Source organism: Colletotrichum chrysophilum (assembly GCF_026319265.1).
Source record: "Colletotrichum chrysophilum strain AFK26 chromosome Unknown scaffold_25, whole genome shotgun sequence".
In the NCBI taxonomy this organism is placed as follows: domain Eukaryota; kingdom Fungi; phylum Ascomycota; class Sordariomycetes; order Glomerellales; family Glomerellaceae; genus Colletotrichum; species Colletotrichum chrysophilum.
The window spans coordinates 152,513-171,666 of record NW_026517312.1 but is presented as its reverse complement, the minus strand read 5'-3'; the positions used below and the strand labels follow the sequence as shown (position 1 = coordinate 171,666).

General features: G+C 55.1%; 6 protein-coding genes across 6 annotated transcripts; 4 read left to right on the top strand and 2 right to left on the bottom strand.

Annotated features, from left to right (window-relative positions):
• Positions 1–183: 183 nt before the first annotated feature.
• On the bottom strand, positions 184–2,830 carry COL26b_004209 (uncharacterized protein; the record flags this gene model as incomplete). Its single annotated transcript, XM_053177090.1, has 4 exons — positions 184–1,060; positions 1,115–2,094; positions 2,161–2,227; positions 2,316–2,830. The coding sequence occupies 4 exons, from the start codon at positions 2,828–2,830 to the stop codon at positions 184–186; spliced, it is 2,439 nt and encodes an 812-aa protein (XP_053038926.1).
• Positions 2,831–5,234: 2,404 nt separating this feature from the next.
• COL26b_004208 (uncharacterized protein) lies at positions 5,235–7,102 on the top strand (the record flags this gene model as incomplete). Its single annotated transcript, XM_053177089.1, has 2 exons — positions 5,235–6,857; positions 7,067–7,102. The coding sequence occupies 2 exons, from the start codon at positions 5,235–5,237 to the stop codon at positions 7,100–7,102; spliced, it is 1,659 nt and encodes a 552-aa protein (XP_053038925.1).
• Positions 7,103–9,405: 2,303 nt separating this feature from the next.
• On the top strand, positions 9,406–11,066 carry COL26b_004207 (uncharacterized protein; the record flags this gene model as incomplete). The annotated part of the gene is made up of 4 exons (XM_053177088.1): positions 9,406–9,421; positions 9,450–9,465; positions 9,578–10,028; positions 10,275–11,066. The coding sequence occupies 4 exons, from the start codon at positions 9,406–9,408 to the stop codon at positions 11,064–11,066; spliced, it is 1,275 nt and encodes a 424-aa protein (XP_053038924.1).
• Positions 11,067–11,878: 812 nt separating this feature from the next.
• PRE6 (Proteasome subunit alpha type-4) lies at positions 11,879–12,906 on the top strand (the record flags this gene model as incomplete). The annotated part of the gene is made up of 3 exons (XM_053177087.1): positions 11,879–11,909; positions 12,137–12,524; positions 12,579–12,906. The coding sequence occupies 3 exons, from the start codon at positions 11,879–11,881 to the stop codon at positions 12,904–12,906; spliced, it is 747 nt and encodes a 248-aa protein (XP_053038923.1).
• A 159-nt stretch (positions 12,907–13,065) lies between these two features.
• Positions 13,066–13,548, bottom strand: COL26b_004205 (uncharacterized protein; the record flags this gene model as incomplete). Its single annotated transcript, XM_053177086.1, has 3 exons — positions 13,066–13,385; positions 13,447–13,490; positions 13,544–13,548. 3 exons carry the CDS (start codon positions 13,546–13,548, stop codon positions 13,066–13,068), a joined length of 369 nt encoding a protein of 122 aa, XP_053038922.1.
• An 832-nt stretch (positions 13,549–14,380) lies between these two features.
• On the top strand, positions 14,381–16,861 carry SSL2 (DNA repair helicase RAD25; the record flags this gene model as incomplete). The annotated part of the gene is made up of 1 exon (XM_053177085.1): positions 14,381–16,861. The coding sequence occupies one exon, from the start codon at positions 14,381–14,383 to the stop codon at positions 16,859–16,861; it is 2,481 nt and encodes an 826-aa protein (XP_053038921.1).
• Positions 16,862–19,154: the final 2,293 nt, after the last annotated feature.

Sequence of the window (19,154 nt, the reverse complement as noted above, 5' to 3'; positions counted from 1 at the left end):
GCGGTATATATACCTTTTCGGTTTTTGTTTGTGTGAAGTGTGTGTGGTTTTGGACATAGGAAAGACCCCCGATGAGAAGAATTTGCCTCCCTGCTTCCCAGACCGTTCCATTATTGTCCGTTGTGTGGCTGTTTTGATGCTTTTTGGCTTATTTGATTTTACGTTTTTTCCTCCCCGAGTGGTCTAGTGGTTACCGTTCAACTTGGGGTCCTTGGGCGGCACTGTGCTCGCGCGGTTAGTGCGCTCCTGGAGCACGCCGATGGGCACATTGCCAGCCTCCTTCTCGTCGTTGATCATCTTCTCCATGAAGGCGATGTAGTCGTACTGCGGCATGCCGCGGTCCTCGGAGGTGTCTGGCCCGTTGTGCGGCGGGATGATCTCAATGAGCTTGTCAATGACCTCGTCGGGTACCAGGGAGTGGCGGAGATCCATCTCAGTAACGTAGGGCTTGCCATCGGCGACCTCACGGAAGGACTGGAAGACCTGCTCGGCGGTGTTTTGGTCCTCGGTCACGTCAACCATGAAGCGGATGAACTGCTCGAAAGTGACGTGGTCGCGGCCCTTCGAGGTATCCATGAAGTAGTCGTGCATCTCATCCTCGGAGAAGACGAGGCCAAGGGAGGCAAGGGCGGCGCTGAATTCGAGTTCTTGGAGTGAGTTGGTGTCGTCCCGGTCAAAGTGGCGGAAGACAGACTCAAACTCCTCAAGCTGAATGGGCGTCAGGTTGGTCATGTTGCGAGCGACCATCTGGTTGTCGAGGAAGGAAAGCTTCTTCTGCACCGAAGACTTGACTAGGCTGTGCTCATAGACCAACTCATCGTAGGTGTAAGTGGTGAAGTCATTCTCCTCAATGTTGGCCTCCTGGCACTTGGCGTCCACTGCAGCAATAGTGTCGAGATACTTGTCGAGAGGGGGGAGGTTGTCGCTGAGCTTGCGGACGTGGTGCAGTTGATCCTCAACATCACCGTCCAGACCTGAGATTGCCAGTTGCATGGTATTCAGAGCCATGGCAAAATCGTTGGCCTTGTCGGCGAAAGATTTGCGGAGGGCGTTCTTGATGCTGCCTTGAAGTTAGTACGAGAATCGTTACACTCTGGAAAGATGCAACACTCACTCTCTGATGGTTTCGTTGATCAGCTGTGCCCGCCTCATCTCCGTTTGCGCCAGAGTTGACCATTCCTTCTCCATCGTCTCCAGCGACAACTCTGGTGGGGGGTCATACGGCCGCAGCCTGTACGTGCCCAACTTCGTCTTGATGTTGCCCAACAGGGTGGCGAGCTCGCTCTTCTCGGCAACCCAGTCTCTCTTCTTACCCCTCTTGAACGCCGCGAACTCGTTGGCTTGAGCTTTGGCATCGGCATACGTTCCTTGAAATGTAGCCTGCTGCCACTTCTCAACCTGCTCCCTGATCTGCCTCAGAAGCTCTCTCATGCGCCTCTCGTACGCGCTTTGCATCTCCCAAGCGCCAGCCATATTGTTGACAAACTTCTCCACGCGACGTCCCGCATTCTCGACCTTCTCCATCTGAGAGAAGGCGTGGAACCAGTAGGCGATGTAGGTCATGAGTGACCTCTCATCGGGCTTGGCAACGTCACACACATCCTCAACATCCAGCAGCTTAGGAATACCAATCTCCTTGTGCGCGATATCGAAAGCCATCTGCATGTTTCCCCGACGGTCCGACTTGTCGAGGGCGTCGTAGTCGATCAGGTCTGGTCTGTGAATATCGAGCAGGGCGCAAAAGGCGAGACCGTCGTTCCAGCTGCCGCTGAAGTCGCGGACCTCCACCTCGTCGTAGCAAGCTGTCTTTCTTTGACACCACAGGAGCAAGCCCTCCTTGGCTGTCATACCCTCCTCGTTGATGTCACTGATTGTGAACCGCAGAATGAGTGTCCAGATCAGACCAAGGATGATTTTCTGGTTGCCATCGACGACATCCTCGGCACCGATGTTGGTCATCTGAATGCCCCTGGACTTGATGAAATCCAAACCGGTGTTGACATTTTCGAATCGTTGAACGCGAAGCTTCGGCTTCGCCGCGTAGCGTCCCAGTGTGTCGTTGGACAGGCTTTCTAGCAAGTGGATGAGGATAACCTGCGCAAGCAATTTCTGTTAGCCAAGAGAACCCCGCAATTCTGGGAATAGGGGCTTGAAACTTACACCATCGCTGAGATCACGCACGAGATCCTTGACTTCGAGTGAACGAGCCTCCAACTTGGTGTTGAGCCTGGTAAGAAAATACACATATCAGTAACTGATCGTCACCACCACGGACAGAACCAGGGTCTTTTTCTCGGGTGGGGTCCGGCTCGTACCATTTGGTAAAGGTCTTTTGCTGGACCGTGATCCATTTCTGCTGTTCAGCAAACGCCATTCTCGTCAAGCCCTGGTCATGCGGCGGCTCAATGGCAGCGAGGGCATCGGCGGGGGAGGATCCGGTGGCAGAGCGGAATCGGTTCTTCTTGGCGACGCTCTCCTTGCGAGTTAAAGCGAGGCTGCTGCTTCCAGATCTCTGCAGGCGCTGCGCATGCAACTCCTTTTTGTCTCGTCGGCTTCGCGGGCTCGGTGTGGTGCTGGCGGAGCTGTTTGTACGGAAACGCGAGTCGGGGGAGGACTTTTCTGGAGTCGAGTGCTCGGTGTTGGTCGGTGTGGTCGGGGTCGTGGAGGCGGGTGAAGATGTAGAGGTGTGGCTGCCGGTGGTGGATTTGGTGCCGGCCGAGTGGTCGTGTAAACAAAACTCGGGGAATTCCTCGTTGCACTGGACGTTGCCGGGCAGACTCGAGCCTGACAGTGGGCGCTGCCCCTGAGGGCCTCCCCCGGTGGACGTCATTTCGGGCGATTCTAGTGGCTCGCTAAGTCGACTGGCAGCGCTCGTCCGCTGCAGGCGCCGGGATTTCGATAGTGATGTGGCTTATCGATAACGGCCCAACTGCCGGTCTGCTAGGATGAGGGGGGGAAACGTTTCTTCTGGACGTCTTCTAAGGGTGCCTCTTTTAGCAGGTGAATGGAATGTTGTGGGTGAATATGTCTGTGTCACTTACAGCTAAAAGACACTAAGGTTGGTTAGCAGGTTCAATGCGTGTTGAAAACAAAACAGGCTGGCAACACGGCAACGGCGAGAAGAATATCGAGGAAATCAGTCACACCACAAGCCGCAATAGGGGAGACTTCGCAGTTTATACCATCCATCGGATTCCCTCCAACGCATTCCAACGCCTTCAGTCTCTTCTCAAGTACAGACGAAAGACGTCGCGCGGCGCCAACAGAGCGAGGTCTCCCCCAGGCGCAAGATCCCTTCTGAAACAAGAGCCTGTCTCCCGTCCCTCCACTCCACGATCAGGAACGCGCCCCTTTCTCCCATGTCTCCCACAAGGACCCCGTTGATCCCTCCGCTAAATCGGCCCTCGACGAGTGCTCGAGTCGTCACTGTCGCCGTCGCCCTCGTCACCCCCAGCGCCAACGGGCCCGCCCCCTCGTCCCACTGTCTAGGCCACTCATGCATGCCATAATGCTTGAAGCTGATCGGCAGGGATCCCCAAGGGTGCCATGGAGGTCGTGACTTCCAATTCTGGCCGTCGCGAAGCCTCTTCGTCGTCGCGGATAAGGCAGTTGCAAGAGATAGGGGGAGGCTTGCAGGTCTTGTCTTATGCTATTCGCCGGGCCCTCTTAGTTGCCCATCCTTGAACAATGGCCTCAATGGCCCGTTCTGGCTTTTCTGTCTGCATTCTTGGAACATTCTCCCCTTCAGCCACTCTCCATTTTGTGGGGGAAACCGCCGACAAAACGGCGAACCGCTCGAGGATCGAAATTCCTGTGACGGGGATCAGTTCCTCTATCCGCAACGTCGTCTATCCCGTGCCGCCGGTCTCCCGCTGTAATCCTCCGAGAGACCCTCGCGCGGTGGAGAGAAAAGGTCGAGGACGCATGAATGCACCGCGGGTACTCTGACGAGGCTCGCGTCAAAGAGCTCAGACGGAGATTGGCAAGGACACTTTGCCCAGATCCCAAATCTTTTAGTTTCACAGGCCTGGACATGGCCGATGCTGTTGCTGGTGCTAGCACGCCCGTCTCGTGGCCTCTGCGGACAAGAAGAGGCACGAGGGCCATTTTGCCGGGCGTCTGAGCCAGATTGCGACACGTCCCGCCCCTAGCCGAGACAACGAGCATGAGATGAAGAATGATGAGGTCAGACTTTTGGTCTGAAGAATGAAAAAAGGCATGCAGCCCGATACCGAGGCCAGATCTGTCAGCACGGCACACAGGTGGCAGAATGAGACGGAATTCGCACTTTTCCTCTGTTGGAATGGTGCTTGCTGAGTTAGATGCAATCTTCAGCAGATAAGATTGAAGTGTGTTGCTCCATGACTTTCAGATGCAAGTTGGAAATCGTCTTTGAGACGAGCCAGTTCAGTTGCATTCTACATCGCTAATCTCGACTTGGCTTCGCTTAAAACTGTCTAACTGTGGGCACCCGAGAGGACAAGCCCGTATGCAGCGATCTTGAAAACGGCTTCAGACATAAGACATCCTGAATATGCAGGAGCTTTTGTGTCAACGGGCAAAACACACTGTGAATCTTCTTGCGGCGTGTCAAGTATGAGCTGCGCCTCTTTCGGGTTGCTTGCGCTGAGTCGCAAGTCTTACACCTAAGGCTGATGACTAAGACGACGTCGTTTTGGGGAATTCGAGATTGAGAACCTCACCGGTCCGGATTTCGTCATCCAGGAATGGGGTTTCGAAGGCAAAAATGGGGTATTCACTTGCGAATAAAGCCAGATATTTAGACGATAAACAGCCGGTCGGATCGATGGACAATCGAATGCTGAAAGCCAGTTGGTCCTCCACTCCTCGGCAAAAACAAAACTTTTGCCGACGGCAAAAACCAGCATTTTCACCGAGCCAAATTGTCGGGACTGCTGCACCGAACCACTTGGTCTATGGCACGCAGATTTCAGAAGCACTCCAGGCGCTGTAGCGGGCTTTGACGCCATCGGGTTGGCAATTCCGCACTATTTACTGGCTGTCCCTGCAGGGGATTAGTGCTTAAAGCCGAAATCGGGACCAACGTCACCCAAATCTCGAACCTCACGCAACTTTTTTGATTTCTTCAACCCGCTGGGTCCTCAGTCTTTCAAAACCTAGCCAGGACACACAAGAGAGCTGAGCGCGGCTGTTCGGTGCCCCCTTTCATCCCCTCTTCTTTCCTTGTGTCCCACAGCCACATCAAAGTCATAATGGCCTCTAGATCAAGGATTCAGCCCCTCCTCCGGGCCGCTGCCCGGAGGCAAACACTGCTGAGCGCCGGCAGCCGGCATCCCGCCATGCGGCAGATCTCGGCCCCGGCCGCTACCGCCGCTGCCGCCCGGTGTCTCTCGACCACGGCCGTGAGATGCGCGCAGGACAAGAAGGAAGTCAAGCTCACTGCTGCCGCCTATCCGGATCTGAAGCGGGACTCGCGCTTTGCCGAGGTGACGGATGCTCACGTCGCCTACTTCAAAGACCTCCTGGGCCCCTCCGGCGTTGTCGATGGTGTCACCACCGACGCCGCAGACGACCTCGCGGCTTTCAACGAGGACTGGCTGCGCAAGTACCGCGGCCAGTCGCAGCTTGTCCTCAAGCCCGCGTCAACAGAAGAGGTCAGCAAGATTCTCAAGTACTGCAACGAGCACAAGCTCGCCGTCGTGCCCCAGGGCGGCAACACGGGTCTCGTCGGTGGCTCTGTCCCCGTCTTTGACGAGATTGTCATCAACATGAGCCGCATGAACCAGATCCGCTCCTTTGACGACGTCAGCGGCACCCTCGTCGTCGACGCCGGCGTCATCCTCGAGGTCGCCGACCAGTTCCTGGCCAGCAAGGGCTACATCTTTCCCCTCGACCTGGGAGCCAAGGGCTCATGCCACGTCGGCGGCAACGTCGCCACCAACGCGGGCGGTCTGCGTCTGCTCCGCTACGGCAGCCTCCACGGCAACGTGCTCGGTCTCGAGGCCGTCCTCCCTGACGGCACCGTTGTCGACGACCTGTGCACCCTGCGCAAGAACAACACGGGCTACGACCTCAAGCAGCTCTTCATCGGCGGCGAGGGCACCATCGGCATCATCACCAAGGTCTCCATCATCTGCCCGCAGCGCTCCCAGGCCGTCAACGTCGCCTTCTTCGGCCTCGAGTCGTACGAGAAGGCCCAGCAGGCCTTCAAGGCCGCCAAGGGCCAGCTCGGCGAGATTCTGTCTGCCTTTGAGCTCATGGACGCCCGCAGCCAGGACCTCGTCCACGCCGTCAGGGGCAACAAGCGGCCTCTGGAGGGCGACCATCCGTTCTACTGCCTTGTCGAGACCAGTGGTTCTAACGGCGACCACGACTACGAGAAGCTGGAGAAGTTCCTCGAGGACGTCATGACCAACGAGATCGTCGAGGACGGCGTGCTCGCGCAGGACGAGACGCAGAGCAAGGCTCTCTGGAGCTGGCGCGAGGGCATCCCCGAGTGTCTGGGCCACTGGGGCGGCACGTACAAGTACGACGTGTCGATCCCACTCAAGGAGCTCTACCAGCTCGTCGAGGACACCAAGGTCAAGATGGAGGCGGCCGGGCTGGTCGGTGACACGGACGAGTTCCCCGCCATCGGCGTCGTCGGCTACGGCCACATGGGCGACTCGAACCTGCACCTCAACGTCGCCGTCAGACGGTACGACAAGCGCATCGAGAAAGTCCTCGAGCCGTTCGTCTACGAGTGGATCCAGGAGCGCAACGGCAGCATCAGCGCCGAGCACGGCTTGGGCGTGGCGAAGAAGGCGTTCATCGGCTACAGCCGAAACGAGAGCATGGTTGGCCTGATGAAGCAGATCAAGAATCTCTATGACCCGGTAAGTGGATTCTCGGTTCCTTTCTTTTCTCCTTCCTTCTTCCCGACGGGGCAGATTCGTTTACCCTTCCGTGCCGTTCGTGTAAGACGGCGAATGTGACCCCCATTTGTCACTCTGACTCTCACTTGCTGATGATGATGACTCCCCCCGCCGCCGTGTGCTGCCCCCCCCACACGATGCTGCCTGTCACTGCCTCCCCTCCCGCATAGAATATTGCCCATCAGCCCTGCCTGCCTGGCGTGTGAAAGGAATGCTGACGTTGGGCCAATTAGAACGGCATCATGAACCCTTACAAATACGTCTGAGAGGGCGCCAAGAAACGATACCCCCCATCCCTGAACGGAGACGAGTCCGGCTGCCTTAGCCTTTCGGGCCTGACGTCTGGAAACGGTTTGTTGACGCGTGGTTGGAGCCCACGCCTGTGACACCGGCTGGGTTCCCAGCCAACCAATGGCCACCACCCTCTGGAAAGAAAGAAGGCAATGTGGTTTTGTAAAAGAAAAAGAAAATCAGGTGTGTCGTGTGAGCGAGGCTACGGTCGGTGTGTGTGTGAGCCGGCGCGCGGCGCTCGTGTGCGTATGTGTGGGCATGACTGACTGCGCACTCTCAAAAGCGCCCTCTCGTGGTGGTTTAGAAGACATGACTCCCAATCGGGACATATTTTGAGATTTTTGTCTTACAGAGGGAGAAGAAAGTGCCTCGGCAAGCGTGATTTAGTAGGATATCACACGGCACACACGAAATGCACACTAGATTTATCATCATCATCACCAGAGAGAAGTGAGGGGAATAAAAGAACACAGCCATGAAAAATGTCCAAATCCATCACAATCTGACGATCATCCGCCAATCCTCGGAGCGCCGAACCATGCCCGGGGGACGGGATTGACTTGGATCGGACATGTCTAAGATCGGACGTTGACGAAAACGTGATGCGATCAGTCGGTCAACCCCAGTTCAACAGTCCCCCCAGCCTCAACCGCAGCGGCCCCATGGCGTCCCGAGGACAGGTCTCAGCCCTTTTCCCAGCCCTGGGGGAGAGGGGAGGAGGGGAAGGGGAAGGGGAAGGGGACTGATGACTCTACGTTCCAAGGACAGTAGTCACATACCATAGTATTGATGGGCAACGACGTAAGCACGTCCATTGGCTACGGTACGGCCGCCCCGAGCATCTCCCAAGGTGAGGGCGAAACACCAATGACAATCGCGCCGTCGCCGACACCCGAAGCCCCGCACACCCGCAGACCGGCGTCTCTGGTGTCTGGTGTGATCGTCCCTGCCTGCTGTTCTGGCAGGCGGTGTCAGGATTGGGACTCGTGTGTCTCTCGGCTGCTGCAGTGCTTTTCTGTTTCTCTTGTTTCCCCCCCTTGTCTCGAGGGGATGGTGCCTGAACCCACGTCGTCCCCCGGCCGGCCATTCCGCACCGACTGGCTGACAGTGCCCTGGCAGAAATCTTACATGCTCAACTCTCATTTGCCCCTTTACTGAGGATACTGAGTGCGGCACTGCGACTTGCCAACCTCTCCCCTCAGCACTCTCAGCGGCCGCACCATGTCAGCCTCCGAGCGACCAATCCGGAACCAGGGCCCGTATGTCTCGTGGGGCCTCCGAGCCCGACCCCCTGTCGTCGGTCTGCAGCCCTACGGAGGCAGCTCCTAGGGGGGACGTGCACACCGTAGTTACCGGGGAGGAGGAGGAGCCGAGGAGGACATGGTGAGATGGTTTACACTTTTTTGTTTGCTTTTTGATGTTAGTCCCGCCTGTCAAGTCTCAGGTCGCACTTCCAACGATCCAAGCTTGGCCAGTCGATGCTGTCATCCTTCACCGGGTGATTGACTTGATTCCCACACTTGCGCATTCCCACGCGCCGCATATACGTAGGCACCCTCTTCAAAGACACTGATCTGATACAATCATTTTCCCCATCCAGGGGCCCGGTCTTGGCCACGGATTTGCGCTCCTCGGTTCGATATCGAGGAACGAAACTAGAACTAGATTGATAGCCTCCGCCGATGCCGTCTCATGCAAGGAATCAGAACCGGAACATCATGTTCTCGCAAATCGAAGCTCATCGTGCCTCGGCCGGGGGAATCGTGATGCTCTATCTACCCGCGCCCTGCCTCCGATTCTAACCAAAGGGAGGCATATATTTGATCGTCTCGGAGCGGCCTGCCTGCATACGCAGCCGCAGCCATCTAATTCGCCCAAGCTGTCCCGGGTGTTCAGTTCCCTTGCTCCCAACTGTCCATACACCGTCATGATCCACACTCGGTAGGGCTGCAGCACACCATCCACCAGGTTATCCCGCGAACCATTGTTTGCCTAACACGGTCCCACAGACGTCGGCACTCGCCCACGTAAGAATCTCCCACTCCGCCATCCTGGACCACGGGAGACCTCTTGACGTCCCGCTGCGGCTGTGTTGGGGCATGATATATACCGGGCCTCGTGCGCCTGCCTTTCCGCGTTCGTCGTCTTGAAGAGGCTAGGCCAGCTATGGGCATTGCGTATCTTCCAACGTTGAAGTTTGAGATTTTGATTTGTCACCATGGTTGGAGTCCGTGGTAAGTATAAGGGGTGCGAGACATGCAGGGCCCGGCGAGTTAAGGTAAGCCCTTAGAGACCCTGAAGAGCGCCTCTTGGGAGAGACAACAGCTGACGGCTCGATGACTGCCTTAGTGCGACAACGAACGACCGTACTGTCGGAAATGCATCGACAGCGGCCGCGAATGCGCTGGGTACGAGCGCGAGATGGTATTCATCACCGCAACCATCGACGACGGCGGCCGTTGCTCGTCTCACCCCCCCCGACAGGTATCCGCGTCCAAGAAGTCTCCGAAAGCAAAAGCTGCCGAACAAACGGCGCCTCGCCTTGCACCAACAGAGCCGCTAACACCCGCGTGGGATGACTTGATTTCCTTGTCTGAGAACGGCGTTGTGTACTCGGTGCAGATTGCGACTCTGCATGCCAGGCTGCAGAACGTCTTGCGAGGCGAGGAGGACCGCAATCGATTCAGCTTTCCCATTGCCTTTCCACCATACCTACCCATCGACGTGGAAACCTGGGACAACGGAGGTGACACGGACCTGGCTGCGCAGAACATGATCAGCCTCTTGCCTGCCGGTAACGTCGCCGGTCCACCAGATGGGATATGCGCATTTCTGTTCGAGGTGAGCGGATCTGAGTATCTCCAGAGAGGAAAAAACTGCTAACATGCAGCAGCAAAACCCAGCTTATCTCGTGACGAACGGCATCACCCCCTGGGGCTTACCCCAGGAGAACCAAGATGTAGTGAAGAAGTTTGGGCCGGAACAATTCAAATACTTTCCGAATCACCATTTCTTCGTCAGAGTGTACAGGTGCAATGCGGTAAGGAGCCAAGAAGCACTGTTGTACCGCCAGCGGCTAATTTGTAGGACAAGATCATTCTTGCCCTTCTTCATAGGAAAGCGACCTTCTTATCCTCATTTGAGTGGTGTACAATCCCATGGGAGATGCACCCCAAGAGCATCTTTGACAGACTTTTCGACGTCATCGTCCATCTGCCTGGCATCTTTGCTCGAGTCGACCGCACCATCCCATTCGCTGCAACTTTGCAACGCCGACTGAAAGCGCAGGAACTTTTGAGCAGTTGCTTGCAGGTTGAACAGCAGCTGGAGGAATGGCATACGTTCGCACGCTCCCCGACCCTTGAGCATCCGTATGCGTACTGGATCGAAGAATCGGACGATCAAGATGCGCAACAAGTTCCTTTCGCCAACCCTTTTGTCGACAACTTCGCATTCAAGGACGGGATTACCGCCGTCATGTTTCTGTACTACTGGATGACGCTGTTGCTCCTCCATCGGTGTATCGAGAGTCTGCACCACGCCATATTTCAGCCAGTCATCGAGGATTTTCCGAATATGTACCCGGATCTGCCGCCACATCTACAGATCAATCTAGCGAGATATCAGCAGCGTCGGGAATTCGCGGCCAGAGTGTGCCGTGCACTGGACTTTGCCCTCAACACAACAGTACAGCCCGACTTGCTCGTTGCTCCTCTCGCAACGGCTTTGGAGTTTTACCGAGAGCTCAACTCATCCTCGCGGGATGGAGAGCTGGAGATCATGTGGTGCGAAGGCTTCAAGCTGAGGCTGGCATCGAAGGGACAAGATATTGCCAATGTACTCCAAAGCAGGCAGTGGGCCGACCTGGCGAGATTTTGAACGGAGCGGGCTCCTTGTTTTCGATGGCGCTAGGTTGACGCTGGCAACCAAAATTCCTACACGGCTGTAGACAAAACGGTGGAGGTATTGGGATACACGGAATTGATTTGGCTGCGTGGTGTTGACCGGATGCTTTCAACATTATTTTATCGAGGACCCAGCGGTCGTGGTGGTTGCGCGATGGACTGGCCGCCATCGTGGGAGAGTATTATTTTGTAATATATCATAGGCTGCTTCTGACGCCAGAGTCATGACGACACGGCGAAGAACACACCCGCTGCAGCTGAATGCCTCTTAGAAATGTAAGATTTGTCAGATTGTTGCAAGATTCTTGAAGTCGCCGCTTTCGAAGGGGAGAAAACAGTGCAAGGCTTGTCGTGACTTGAACCTCCCGTCGTCAGTGTACTTGTCATGGAGGACCTGCTTCAGTTCACAAGCAGGTAACTAAGCTGCCCGCGTGTGAATACTGAGATGGGGGGGAAATCTGGTGTAGCTGTGCACGGACCATATGCAGACCTGATCCTAGGAGTTCCCCTCGCTGAGCGTGATGGCGGTGGGCGGGAAGGTCCATTACCCGGACTTTCCCCGGCGGTACAGAGCTCCTGGAGCTACTCAGCCTTCCATGCCAGCGCCAGCAGGTACCGAAGCTTCGTCAGACCTGCAGCCTGCCTACCTTACCTCACCTAGTACTCCATCCATCCTCCACCGACCGCACCCCTTCCATCCACGGCGATTGTCCCGCAGTAACGAACATCTCGCCGAACTGAACAAAATCAAACAACTCCTTTTCTACCAGCCGTCATTCAGCAAAGATGGCTTCCGGCTACGATAGAGCATTGTCTGGTACGTCGCCCTGCCTGTCCGTTAATTGCAATGTGTTGAGCTAACCCACCGCAAACAGTCTTCAGGTCCGTCAACATCTCCCTCGACCCTGCCCAAGCCCGCCAACTAACTTGCACAGTCCCGATGGACACGTCTTCCAGGTCGAATATGCCGGTGAGGCCGTCAAGCGAGGTAATAATGCGCGCCCGCCACATCCCAGGGCGAACTCCAGCTCACTGTTATCATAGGAACGTGTGCGGTCGGCGTCAAGGGCACCGATGTTGTCGTTCTCGGATGCGAAAAGCGATCAGCCATGAAGCTGCAAGACACCCGAATCACCCCGTCCAAGATCCAGCTCCTCGACACCCACGTCTGCCTGGCCTTCGCTGGCTTGAACGCCGATGCCCGCATCCTTGTCGACAAGGCGCGGTTAGAGGCTCAGTCCCACAGACTCACTGTCGAAGACCCCGCCTCGATCGAGTACATGACCAAGTACGTCGCTGGTGTCCAGCAACGGTACACGCAGAGCGGTGGGGTCCGGCCATTCGGTATCAGCACCTTAATTGTCGGCTTCGACAGCGGCAGCAAGGTTCCCCGCCTTTACCAGACTGAGCCTTCTGGCATCTACTCGGCATGGTATGTTCTTGGCCTAGAAACTTGCGTGAAAGCACCATGCTAACCCTCTTACAGGAAAGCCAATGCCATTGGCCGTTCAAGCAAGACGGTTCGCGAATTCCTCGAGCGCAACTACAAGGAGGACATGGACAGGGAGGCTACCATCCGCCTGGCTATCAAGTCTCTCCTCGAAGTTGTCCAGACTGGAGCCAAGAACATCGAGATTGCTCTGATGGCTCCGGGAAAGACAATCGAGATGCTCCCGGTAGAGGAGATTGAGAACTACGTCAAGAACATTGAGCAGGAGAAGCAAGAGGAGGCGGCCAAGAAGAAGACTGGCCGGACGCCAGGAACCGGAAGCGCGGCCATCCTGACGAGAGGCTCCGGTGACGGTGACGAGTAAAGGCATGAAAAGGCGTTGGGTTCGCGGATAGACGACACTGATGAGGGTATCAACCAAATACCATTGTATTACCACCTCTAGACATGCCGTGGGGAATCTACTAAAAACGGTGTCCATAAAATCGCTTGCTGTCACACAAATGCCCAACTAACCTCCAACTCAACCCAACTTGTCCGCATCGTCGGTAGGGTCGAATATCGACTTTCCTTCGACTTGACGGACACGCTCGTCCTTGATCATGCGGCTGTCCTTACGGGCGTCCTCGCCCTCGACAGAGATGGCGGCCTTGGGAGTGACAGCGTCGATGACGAAGTGGTTATCGCAGTGTGGGCAGTATTCGTCGGATTCCTCAAACTCTTGCGCGTCCTTGCGGAAGCACTTCTTGCACTTCTTACAGGCGAAGGTCATGTCGAAGGTTTGCATGAGAGGGTGCCTCTCCTGCTCCTGGTGGCACTCGGCGCAGTCGAACCATTTCTTGCCTGTATGGGAAAAGCGATTAGATGTGTCTTTCCCAGGATGGGGAATTCTTCGGCGGCGTACAGCATGGTGAGCGGATGGCGACTTGCGCGTTCAGGACGTGTTTGCTGTCACGAGCTATTAGCTGGCGGTCAGGGGTCGAAGGCTCGATGGAGCGTACCACATGGTGTATGTTGTTCTTCTGCGTTAACCGCGATTTAAGTCGAATGATTATCTGTCCCGTAGTTCCAGGTTCTTCACTTGTCTTGCACAATCTGGCCAGCGGTTTCGGGGGATATGCAACTTTTGGTGGTGGTCTGGAGGTGAGAAGGTTCCACCAAATATTTGGGCTGCTGATAAATTTGGCGGGGTCCTGGCTTGTCGCCTCCAGTGCCTGATTCTTCCCGCTGCACACCCCGCCGACTGGTGGGGGATGAAGTAGAACGACGGCACTGGTTTTTTGCCAATGAATGCGTAATTCCAGAAAATATGACCATTGCTTGAGAAGTCTTTCAACACTTGCAAAGAGACTCAATACTGTATTCTCAAGTAATTATTTCCCGATCAAAGTTCTTGCTTATGTATTTGCACTCGTTTCTGTAGTGTTGGCATCAGCATATCACCGCGTTTTTCTCTCCCAGTATTCGACCAAGGAACATGATACAGCAAATACACATCGTCTCATAGTTTCGGAACGAAAATTCGATCGAAGGCATCTACTAGATAGCTACGAGAAAGGTAGACAGGCACCTAACCGACTGTCTGTCACTGAGTGCTTTCACCTGGGACCCTGGCAGGTGGGGCACGCCAAAGCTGGAGTGCAGGAGCCCATCCAATAACTTGCCTTGCCTGCCTGCCTTGTCTGCCTGGGCCTGTCCGGGTGTTGCTGCTTACCTACCTGGTACTTTAACACAGGACCCATTTGCAGGCTACATCATTCGCCTCTGCACATTCTCTCTTCACATCATTTCTCTACATCTTTGCGACGCCCGATATCCCACGACATTCATCCGCCACGATGCCGCCGAAGAGGAAGGCTCAAGGAGCCGTCACCGGCAGCCTCAAGGCAGGAAAGGGCTCGGCGGTGTCCACGCCAGGGGGCGCTACCCCCAACAGGAGCGTCGCTAGTGATAATGAATCCTCCGTGGTAGATCCCATCAGCGAATCCGAAGATGAGAACCTCGAGAAGAATGTCGACAAGTTCTCCGTCGACGCCTACCTCGACAGACCAAAAGCAAATGGACAAGAGTCCATGTCGGCGCTGTTCAAGAAGAAGCGCGACTTCTCGTGGCTCCAGATGAAACCCGACTCCACGAACCGCCCTCTCTACATCGACCCAGCAAAGGGGCGCATCTTCTTGGAGAGCTTCAACCCGCTTGCCGAGCAGGCGCAGGATTTCTTGATCACCATCGCCGAACCGATTTCGCGACCGTCCTTCATACACGAATATGCCCTCACGACACACAGTTTGTACGCTGCCGTGTCGGTTGGCTTGTCTCCTGGCGACATCATCAACACCCTGGACCGCTTCTTGAAGATGCCTTTACCGGAAAGCATTCGCAAGTTTATCGAAGGCTGCACACAAAGTTTCGGCAAAGTCAAGTTGGTGCTGAAGAACACTAAATACTTTGTCGAGAGTACCGATCCGGTGATTCTGCAGAAGCTTCTGAAGGATCCAGTCATTGGACCTCTGCGAGTTCACGGAAACGAAGAGATCACAACAACGGCTGCTCCTAAGCAGGGGCCCCTGGTCATTCCAGGCACCGCTAACGCCGCAGGTGTACGACAGGCCGAGGAGCAGAAGGCTAAGGGTCGAGAGGGTGATGCTCAAGCTCAGGATAGCGAAGTCTACGCAGCGTTGAACGACGACGACGACGATGACCAGGAAATTACCCATGCTTTCGAAATCTCGGACGATGCGGTGGAGACGGTACAGAAGCGATGTCTTGAACTGGAATACCCGGTGCTGGAGGAATACGACTTCCGCAGAGACGAAGCCAACCCGAATCTGGAGATTGACTTGAGACCTGGCACGCTGATTCGACCGTACCAAGAAAAGAGTCTGTCCAAGATGTTTGGAAACGGCCGAGCAAAGAGTGGTTTGATCGTCCTTCCCTGCGGTGCTGGAAAAACGCTTGTCGGAATCACGGCAGCTTGCACTGTGAAGAAGGGTGTCATTGTCCTCTGCACTAGCTCCATGTCGGTTGTGCAATGGCGAAACGAGTTCCTCAAGTGGTCAAATATCAAGCCGGAGGATATTCAAGCCTTTACATCCGACAACAAGGGCGCGATTTTCCCTGGTAACACGGGTATCATCGTTACTACTTACTCCATGGTGACGCAAACTAGAGAGAGGTCTCACGAGGCGAAGAAGATGATGGATTTCCTTCAGACCCGAGAATGGGGTCTAATGCTTCTCGACGAGGTTCACGTTGTGCCTGCTAATATCTTCCGCAAGGTCACGTCGTCTATCAAGACGCATTCCAAACTAGGACTTACTGCCACACTTCTTCGTGAGGATGACAAGATTTCGGATTTGAACTTCCTCATCGGACCCAAGCTGTACGAGGCCAACTGGATGGAGCTGTCCGAACAGGGACACATTGCCAAAGTGCAGTGCGCTGAAGTTTGGTGCCCAATGACCGCGGAATTCTACGACGAGTACCTCAAGGCCTCGGCGCGCAAGAGAGCGTTGCTTTACATCATGAATCCTCGCAAGTTTCAGGCTGCTCAGTATCTCATCAACTATCACGAGTCGCGCGGAGACAAGATTATTGTCTTCTCGGACAACGTCTACGCATTGAAGATGTATGCCGAGAAGCTCCAGAAGGTGTACATCTACGGAGGTACAGGTCAGGCCGAGCGCATGAATATTCTTCAGAACTTCCAGCACAACCCGCAAGTTAACACTCTTTTCCTTTCAAAAATTGGAGACACGTCCCTCGACTTGCCCGAGGCCACTTGCCTCATCCAGATCTCGTCGCACTACGGTTCCCGTCGTCAAGAGGCGCAGCGTCTCGGCCGTATTCTCCGAGCCAAGAAGAGAAACGAGGAGGGCTTCAACGCCTTCTTCTACTCCCTCGTCTCTAAGGACACACAGGAGATGTATTATTCCTCCAAGAGACAGGCTTTCCTCGTCGACCAGGGCTACGCTTTCAAGGTGATCACACAACTCGCCAACATTGAGAAGACACCTGGCCTCGCATATGCGGCTGCGAGTGAGAGACGCGAACTGTTGCAGAAGGTGCTGATCGAGAACGAGGCCGGCGGCGAGGACGAAGTTATCGATGACTTGTTCCATAGCGGCAACATGGGTCGTGCCCCGGCCAGAGGCAAGAAGAAGGCGGCGGCGCGGAGGACAGCAGGTCTGTTGGGAGATCTCTCTGGTGGCCAGGACATGGCGTATATGGAGCAGAACAAGAGGGTCAAGCTCAAGAAGGCCAAGGCCGAGAGCAGCACCTTCTTCAAGAAGATCCAGAGGGAGAAAGCTAAGCGCTAAAATGTATAATGAACACGGTCGAGGCGTTTTGGGGGGGTTACGGGATCACGCGACAGAGCGCGGTTTGCTCGGTGTACTACTATAGAGAAGACTATATAAACGTTCTTCAACAAGAATGCAGTCACATTCATTGCCTTCGTTTGCAAGGCGGCTCTGCATCGGTAGCTAGACTACCAAGATTGGAAATATTACTCTGCCCAGGAGGTTGGACGTTTGTCACTCTGTGACCTTTTCTCCTTGCTTGTTTTTGGATGAACAACCTGCGTGGCCGATCATGGGTGACTGCGTCGTCCGGTGAGATTTGCTTCTGTACGAACGGCTGTATTGAGCACTTCATAACAAACTCCCGAGACTCGCCACGAGCAGAAGAACCATTTGGGTTGGGTAAAAGCATTCATCCACCTTGTCAACCCTTGATTGTATTTGTCTGAGATAGGGGCCTGCAGATGCCGTGCTTCGGTGATTGAGGCATGGTCTAGACACAGCTTCATTGCAATTCCGATATCAAGGCTTTCCGAGTCAAGTTGCTTCTTTCATTTGCCAGCCGCCGGCATTGAGCTCGTGTTGCTAGGTTACTCGGTCTGTCCACTCAGACCGGTGTCCATGTTCACCGTCACTTGTTCGGGTATCCCGCACGGAAGGAAGGGTAGTAAGAAAAAAAATAGGGGGTCGAAAGGGAAGTGTTCTCCGGTCCCTGTCGGTCGGTCAAGGGCTCTATGCGTAGGGTTGGAAACAGAAGCTTCCGCTAGAGGATCGACAAGCTTCCGTGGGCGGATGGCCGGGTACTATCGGTCGGCTGCAGAGATTGGCATTGCAAATCCGATGGGCGTTTCTTATTTTGTCGTGTCAAGAAGACCCATGTTGCCAATGGAAAAACGTGATCGTTTGGGGAAAATCAGTTGGAGGTGACAAACAGCAGCCGGTTGCGGATGTTTGGAACCGACCGCACTGAGATCGCCAAGGACGCTCACCCCTATCTGGTGTTTACGAAGCGAACAGGGGCTTGATAGGGTCCTCATCAAGGGATGGATTGCGCCATGGCACAAAACTCGTTGCCCTGTTCAACGTCCCTGGAGAATTAGTCGGTCTGCAACTGTGCAAACGTACCAGTCGGCAGACATTCTTCTTCACGTGGGCCATCTGACGAATAATTCGAAGGCACATGAAGGGATGGTCTTGGCGAGTGATACGGGTTGAATCGGTGTAAACAGCCGATGATCGCTCCAATACCACAGGCTCGCCATATCTGGACGGCGTATCTCAACGGCGTGGGCGTTTAAGGGTGTCGGGTGTCTTGGCAGTCCAGGTTTGGAGATGACGGTCTTGTGCCGCCATCTCACAACTCGCGTGCATTGCTTCTCGCTAGGGCTTGGTCAAGTAGGCCCGCGTCGCATCGGTTGAGGAGCTGGCCATCTGAAATTTTAGCGGTGAAGGCGGGTGAGCAGAATCTCAAGGAAATCAGCTGGTGAACAAGTTGTATCCAAGTGGTGAGACTGAGAAGTGACAAGGGTGTCGTATGCGGTTACTTGGCGTCGTCTCTCAGATCTCACCTCGGTGGGCGGCTGTCTCGCTGCTTGTCTATCAGTGCCTGTGTTCTAGACCCAAGACCCGACCGGCAGGGCGGGCGGGCGGAACGAGCGACCGGCAGTCCGGTTGAGCAGGGTTGGAATTGTGGTCGATGAGGCAGAAAGCAGCATCTTGGGGGCCGACAACGTGGACTTTCCGTGATTTCGCATTGACTTTGACTGCGTTCGGCCCAGATAGATATCAGGGTTGTTTTGTCAGGTATCTGTAGCTAGGTAGCTTAGTTTTGTCCTCCCCTCGAAGGCGAGTCGAAGGCAAACAGCTAGTTGAGCCAGCGAAGCTTCGAACCAGAGAAGACCAGAGTGTGACAGAACTAGAGAGTGTTAGTGAGAGTGCTCAGTAAATGCGGCTGACAGATGTGCGATGCGGTGCCAGGTTGCATTTGTTTCCAGGTTGTGATTGAGCTTGTGCAGTGCCTCATGTAAGCCTCGCTGTAAGAGATATGTTGCGCCTGAAAAAGACTCAATGGGCTTCAGGATATCTGGGGATACCGATAGGTTTCATAGGCGGCGTGGCTTGCAGGTGGTACTTGCTGGCTTCGGCTAATCAAGGTACCTTACGCCGTCGGAGTGCTGGCTGCAGCGTCTCTTCTGCTTTTGGGCGATGGGGGTTGCGTCGGCTTGGCTGGGATGGCCGGTATGGCGTGGCGGCCATGCTGTTTCAATATGGTGGTCAAGAGGGCATTGTGTTGCGCCGGTGTTGCAACCAC